Below are 7,255 nucleotides of genomic sequence, written 5' to 3' on the forward strand. Positions count from 1 at the left end.
TGGCTGATGCGAGAGCCTCCCCCCCCCCCTTTGCCCTTCAGGCCCACCTACCCACACTGTCTTTCCAGGGTCTCCCGAGTTAGGTGGAACTCAGATGAGGGATTGCTTAGCTTGCTATGGGAGGCAGCTGGCTAGAGGGTGCGGTGACCTTGCAGGCAGCTGGGGGGTTGGGGGAGCATTGTGTGGGGCAGATTCATTATTGATGAGCCCCTGCACCCCAGGCTACTAATGAGTCCAGGCCGGCTGCCCTAATTGATGTCAAGAAACTTGAGACCCCCAGATCATCTTCCTGCTTGCCAGCTGCCTCTCCTGAGCCCCTTCCCCCTCTGACATCTCCAGCCGCTCTGCTTCCGTTTACTTCTTCACTTCTCTCTTCCATTTCCACCAACTCAGGCAAGCAAGGAGAGGGTTCAGGCGGCTGATCTCCATCCACAGACAGACTCCATTCTCCTCTGGGTTGCTCAGGCCTTGGAGTGGGAGACACATCCTATCTGCAGGGCAGGTAGGGTGGTTGAGGAGAGGCAGCTCAGCTCAGAGACAACAGACATAGAAGAATCCAAGAAGTAAGTTCAGGGATGGTACTAGATCACACCCATGGCATGGCTGAGCCCAAGGAATTCCTTAATTAGAGGGAGATCTCCTCACCCTCTCCAGAAGCAAAGGTACCTAACCGTATATTGATATACCCAGACACCAGCCCTAAGCCCTAGCCATTTCCTCATTACAGTAGGAGACATTTTAGATTTAGTCCCTGGAATTGGTGTTTACCTTTTCCAATAGCATCTCCTCATTGAGAGTTCTTACTATCATTGGACATATTAGGCACTTCTCTGCCTCAGTGTTTTTGCTGCCTCAGTCCCTCTTTCTTCGTGGGTTCTGGGAAGACACTCATTAAGTATAGGATTATAAGACCTTAGAGTGGTGTGTGGTTCAGGTGGGGGAATATTTGAAGGTGCCAGAAGTCTGAGTTAATAATAATACCCCTGTTGATGGGGAGAGTTGACTCTCATACCTCCTTGTCACAAATTCCCAGAAATTTGTGGATATGCTGCCCTCTGGTGGTAAAACTCTGGTCTAGCGTGTCATAATCGTCTTTGCCTTATTCAGTCTTTTGCAACATCAGGACAGACCTTGAGAAGAGGATCCTGGGGCTCCCTCATGTTACACGATTTCTCTTTGAAGACCCGAGCTCTCTGGCATGTTGGTTAAGAATAAGGGATTTCACAGTCAGGCAATTTGTTCTGCTATACAGTGTGACCTTGGACAAGTTACATAAGCTCCGGGCCTTAGTGTTTTCTGGAATAGAAGGGGTTAATAGTACCATCACGTTTGCTACACTTACGATGGAAGTCAACAACCTGAGCTCAGATCCCTAGAACACACAGAAAAGCCTGACACAACAGCATTTACATCTGATATCTGATTGTACCCAGGAGGCTCAGGAGAATTGCCAGGCTAGCCAGCCAGTACTATGCTCAGCAGTAAATAAGAGACCCTGTCTCAAGCAAGATAGAAGGTGAGGACCAACATCCAAATTCAAGTTTGTCTTCTGACTTCCACATAAATACAAGCGTGCACACATACACAGGAAGGAAAATTAGACAAGATCATGTATGTGAGCCGCTTAGTGCCCTTCACCCTGCCCTTGCATTGACACACAATAGCAACACAAAACCCCAAAGCAGACTGGCAATTAAAGGCACTTGTCACTAAGCCCAATAACCTGAGTTTGATTATTTTTCTCTTTTCTTTCTCTCTGTTTTTCTTTTCCTCTCTCTCTCTCTCTCTCTCTCTCTCTCTCTCTCTCTCTCTCTCTCTCTCTCTCTCTCTCTTTTGAGACAGGGCTTCTCTATGTAGCCCTGGCTGTCCTGGAACTTGCTGTATAACTTCGCTGGCCTTAAACTCAGAGATTCAACTGCCTCTGCCTCCTTAGTACTGGGGTTAAAGGTGTGTGTCACCCCCTCTGCCTGTCATGAATTCACTCGGTGGAAGAAAACTAAGTTCTACAAGTTGTCTTCTGATCTCCATTTTCATGTTGTGGCATGTGACCTCTCACACACACAAAATGTGCAAACAACAACAACAACAACAACAACACCTAGTGGGCTTTCCTTTCACTTTATTTTTCCTGATTTAAGGGAAGCCCAGGTGAGTGTGTTGTGCCATCTTTCCTCACCTTTCATAGGGACCTTTCTCTGCATCTTTCATAATTCTCAACCACAAAGAGAAGAGATTTCTCTTTTCTCCTTGGTGGTAGGTAAGCCCCCTAGTGGGAGCTGGATGAGGAACAACAAAGGAGTCGACCACTCCCACCCCCCTTCTCTGGTTTTTCAAGACAAGATTTCAGTGTAGCCTTGGTTATCCTGGAATGAACTCTGTAGACCAGGTTAGCCTCAAACTCAGATTTCCACCAGCCTCTGCCTCCCAAGTGCTGGGATTAAAGGCGACTACCATCTGACTCCTCTCTCCCTTTCTGTTTTCTCTTTCTCCCCCCTCAAGGTCTCAAGTAGCCCAGGCAGGCCTTAAACTTAACTATGCAGTGTGTAGTTAAGGATGACCTTGAACTGATCCTCGTGCCCCATCTCCAGAATTCTGGGATTATAAGCATGTGCCACCATACCTAGTTCCCTTCCTTTGTCCTTTAATGACCTAGATGTTTCTGGGGTAGGGGAAATAACACTCCTGATTTCTAGTGTGCGTAGGCCCATGAGAGACAGACAGTTCCTTTTTGCCCTACTTTCTGGGTCTAAGATGTGTTTGGAGAGTAGGATGGAAGGACAGACTGCAACTTTGGTCAGTGGGGGCAGTGGGTGGGGTTTATTGCACTTGCAACAGAGTTTAAATAAGTTGGGGTGGGTTCTGGAGGAGAGGGGAGGGTTGGCTAGGGAGAGAGGGGCAGCGTCAGTGCAGCTGGTGGGCAGAACCCAGGTCATACAGGCCTGGGGCTTCCCGTTCTCTCTGGGGAATGAGTGAGCCTGTCTGGCCAGGCTGAGGTTCCAGGTCTGTTTGCCAATGTGGCCTGGTTAGGGTCTTGGGCAATTCCTGACTTGTCCTAAGTCAGGGATAAATAGGTTTCTTAAGCCCAGGTCTGCAGCTGACCCAAATGCCATCCTGGGTCTGCTAGCATAGGTTCTTAGAATCCGAGACTGGGCTCCAGATCAACCCCAGGCCCCAGACTGGGTCTGGCTCCATTCTCTTTCTGACTTCCGTGGATCTGGGTCTGGGCCAGCATCGACCTTTGTTTGGGATTTGTCCTGAGCTGGTCCTGCAGCACCATCCACGGTTAGTGTTCTTCATTGGCCTTCCAGGATGGGGGCTGTTAGAGTTGCCAGGTCTCACTCCCCAAGTCTCAGGCTCTTAGCTGCAGGCTTCCTTTGGTTCTCTGGCAAGACCAAAGATGCATCTTTGCAGGCCGGAGTCAGATGGGAAGTCCTGTTGGCATGCCCGGCCCAGAGAACCACAACTGGATTCCCTAATTATGGCTCCAAGTTGATTTCAGAAAAGTCTCCAAAATGCAAAGGCTGAAGGAAGGCTGGAGCTTCTGTTCCTGGACCTGAGGCCCCCATCCACGAGAGGGCATGTGTAAACGAGGGTCCTTCACAGTGCATGGGGGGAAGGATCCACAAGCTTCTTGCCCCCCAGCTCTGGCCCTTCAAGTATGTCTCTGGGCTAGGAAGAAGAGCTTCTCCCCAGCCCTCAGCACCTTCAGGAAGTGCCTAGTCCCTCCCTGTCGGAAGGTAGTGGACTGGCTCTTCGGGATCAGGAGTCTGAGATCAGGAGGGCTCAGGCATCTGAGGTGGCTGGAGGCTTGAGCTGAGCTTTTTCCATGGCTGTGCCGTAGGGGAGGGAACGTTTGAAGAAGCCGAGCTGATGAGAAAGGAGGCACAATTAGAGATCACATTCTTCCTGACCACAGATCCAGGGAAATGAGGACTCTCCTGCCTCTATCCTCCCCACCCTGCCAAAGTGGCTTCATTCAGATACTTTCCAAAGGGCTCCAATAGATGTGGGAGATCTAAAATCAGGGAGTTATTATGGGACAATCATTTATCAAGGTTTTAAAATGATACTGAAAAAGATACTAGTTAAGCCAGGAAGGGTAAACAAACTCAACTCAACAAGTGCCACATCTGAGCCTAGCCCTGGCTGCCACTTGTAGGATACCATCACTTATTCTTAGATGTTAGAAGAGACGACAGCACAAATGCCATCATGTATTTGCCATCTGTGGTTTTGCAATATGGGCAAACTTATCCCGAGACAGGAGGCCTCTTTGTAAACTGGAGGCTGCAGACTGAAGGGAGGGGTCCAATAGGAAAAAAGACAAGATGGGGCGTGAGTAGCTAGGGCATACATGGGGGTCTGTGCTGGAAAACAGATCTGAGGGTGGCCTCTTTGATTCTACTGGGTAAAAGGTAGAGTCTGACAGGCGGGAAGCCAAGCCAAGGCTTGGCGTGGCTGACCTTGTAGAGGACGTAGATGAGCAGACCTAGGAGCAGGAGGCCAAAAAGAATGGCTAGGATGATGATCCACAACGGGACACCATTGCTGCCTTCTGCCTTGGTCCACTGCACGGCTGTGGCCACCTGTGGACAAGCCAATGACATTGAGAACCTGTGAATTCTTCCCGCCCTGTTCCTGGCTACCTCTGTCTGTTGGATCTAGACTCAACTCTTATTTTTTAGCTAACAGCATTCTGAACTTAAGAGTCTGAAGTGCACAAGTGTTTCTGTGTTCACATCTGCTGTTTTCTTCACCCAGAATCTTCTGCTCTGGAGCAGTTTAGTTAATTCTTTCAGGCCTCAACTTGTACACCACTTCTTACAGGAAGTCTTTCCCGACTCTGTAAGATTGGGTTCAGATATTCCTATGACATGTTTCCATAGACTGTCTTGCCACATATCCCACTGATGTCACTGCCCTCTAGGCAGTGAACTCTAGAGCAGAGACACGTGTTAATCTGGCTGATCTGGACCTACAAAGCCAGGAAATATTTGCACAAAGCAAGACCAGCCTCTATCCATGTCCCCATCCTGCTTCTGACATTCTTGAGCTTGTCTTCTGCGATCCAGACTTCTGACCTTGAACTCACCTGAAGTTTCTTTTGGGGAAGCTGCCGAGGCAGGATCTGGTAGGGCATCTTCAGAGCTTCATATACAGCCTCACACTGAAGGCTAAATGGCTGGTATTCCCGCTGTGGGTGGAGAAAGGTGGTCAGGGCAACCCCTATGGGATCCAGAGGACACAGGGCTTCCCCACAGTCTGTCTCAGGATGTGATCTTTCCCTATTATGGACTCATTAATCTCGATGTTCCTTATTCGAAATAATAAATGTAAAATTGTATAATTAAAACTAAATAATGCATAATCAGATAACTACACGTTCAATATACATTTCTTAATGATTAATATGGGTTAACATCCAGGACCATGGTTGGTCTATAATATGTATTCAATAAATGATGGCTTTTTTCTCTTACATGTAGGTTGTTGGTATACCAGCTAGGCATTCATTTATGTGGATGCTGAGGATTTGAAGTCTGGTCTTCATGTTTGCATCTCTCCAGCCCTATCCACTCTGGTCTTTACACTTATGGATTGGGTATGCTAGTTATGCACTCTACCACTGACCTACATCCCCACCTGTTTTTCTTTTTGTGTGTGTATTTATTTGTTTATTGTTTTTGTTTTTGTTGTTGTTGCTTGAGATATGGTCTCACTCTGTAGTCCTGGTTGGCCTGGAATTCACTTATGAAGACCAGGTTGGCCCCAGACTCACCAGCCTCTGCTTTCTGAGTGCTCAGATTAAAGGTGAGCCAGTGCCAGCATGCTCACCACGTGCTACTGTTTTTCTATCAGGGCCAGAAAGGGAAGTAGTTACTTCAACTGTGGCCAAGAGGTGGCGCCAAGGACACACAACTGGTCTAAATCAGGGTGAGGGAGGGAGGAGACTTGGGGAGAGAGAGAGAGAGAGAGAGAGAGAGAGAGAGAGAGAGANAGAGAGAGAGAGAGAGAGAGAGAGAGAGAGAGAGAGAGAGAGTGTGTGTGTGTGTGTGTGTGTGTGTGTTTGTCCAGTTACCAAAGCAGAGGTGGAAGGGATGACAGCATGGGGAAATGACAGGGTCAGTCCTGCTAGGACCAAAGGTTGGGAGTCCAGGATGGATAAAGCTCCCTTACCTGCAAGAAGGTCTTGGCCCAGACTCGGAAATGCAGCTGCAGACTACGGCTCTCTTGGCGGTGCAGTGGCCCAAACTCACAGCGCAGCCTGAAACACTTGGCTTCAGGGCATTTCTAGCAAGAAAGAAGGAGTCTGAGCCCAGAATTCTCACCTGATGACCCTGAGAACCCAAACAGGTGTCCAACACTTGGGACAAACGTCTTTCCCTGCAGCAACTTACCAGAACTTGTGTTCCTGAGGCGGTAGAACTCCTCCCTGGAGCCTCTCGTTTCTGCAGGTGGTGTGGAGAGGTCTCTGGATCCAACTGGAAGAAGAGGCATCTTTAGTTGCACCTTCTGCTTCATTATAGCTCCTAAGTCAGCCTGAACCTATGTGCCAGAGCCAGGAACCTGATTCTGTCTCTGTCCCTGTGTTCAGCTAACCCACCTATTGCCAAGAGCAAAGTGTACCTTGCTCTGCACTGTGTAGATGTGTAAAGAAATCATTAAGTCTTTCCTGCCTAAGGGCCTTTGTACTGGCTGTTCCCTCTATTGGGAATGTTTGTCCCTTGTCTTACAAGGAGGCTCAGCTTTGTCTTTCAGGTTTCAGTTGAATTATTACTTGTTTATTTAGCAGTGCTGGGATTGAACCTAGAGCCTTGGGATGGTAGGCAAGTGTTCTACCTGGCTAATGGCTACCTCTTCAAGAGCTGTCACAAGTCAGATTTGTACCCCACAGCGCATCCTACAGGTCCACTTGCCTGTCTTTCTTCTTTCCTTCAAGAATTCTCACTATGGGGCTGGTGAGATGGCTCAGTGGGTAAGAGCACCCGATTGCTCTTCCGAAGGTCCAGAGTTCAAATCCCAGCAACCACATGGTGGCTCACAACCATCTGTAACAAGATCTGACTCCCTCTTCTGGAGTGTGTGAAGACAGCTACAGTGTACTTACATATAATAATAAATAAATCTTTTAAAAAAAAAAAAAGAATTCTCACTATGAACAAAAAACCTAGGATAGCAAAAACTCTTCTCAAGGATAAAAGAACCTCTGGTGGAATCACCATGCCTGACCTAAAGCTTTACTACAGAGCAATTG

General features: G+C 48.2%; 1 protein-coding gene across 1 annotated transcript in view; it reads right to left on the reverse strand.

Annotated features, from left to right (window-relative positions):
• Window positions 1-2,789: 2,789 nt before the first annotated feature.
• Window positions 2,790-7,255, reverse strand: part of Itga5 (integrin subunit alpha 5) — a 24,848-nt gene continuing 20,382 nt past the window's right edge. The window contains exons 26-30 of the mRNA XM_021183440.1: window positions 6,399-6,482; window positions 6,178-6,291; window positions 5,093-5,194; window positions 4,464-4,586; window positions 2,790-3,867 (exon numbers count right to left, since the gene is read on the reverse strand). Coding sequence (XP_021039099.1) covers window positions 3,784-3,867; window positions 4,464-4,586; window positions 5,093-5,194; window positions 6,178-6,291; window positions 6,399-6,482 — 507 coding nt within the window. The 3' untranslated portion in view covers window positions 2,790-3,783. The remainder of the gene's footprint in view (window positions 3,868-4,463; window positions 4,587-5,092; window positions 5,195-6,177; window positions 6,292-6,398; window positions 6,483-7,255) is intronic.

Source organism: Mus caroli, chromosome 15 (genome assembly GCF_900094665.2).
Source record: "Mus caroli chromosome 15, CAROLI_EIJ_v1.1, whole genome shotgun sequence".
Classification (NCBI taxonomy): domain Eukaryota; kingdom Metazoa; phylum Chordata; class Mammalia; order Rodentia; family Muridae; genus Mus; species Mus caroli.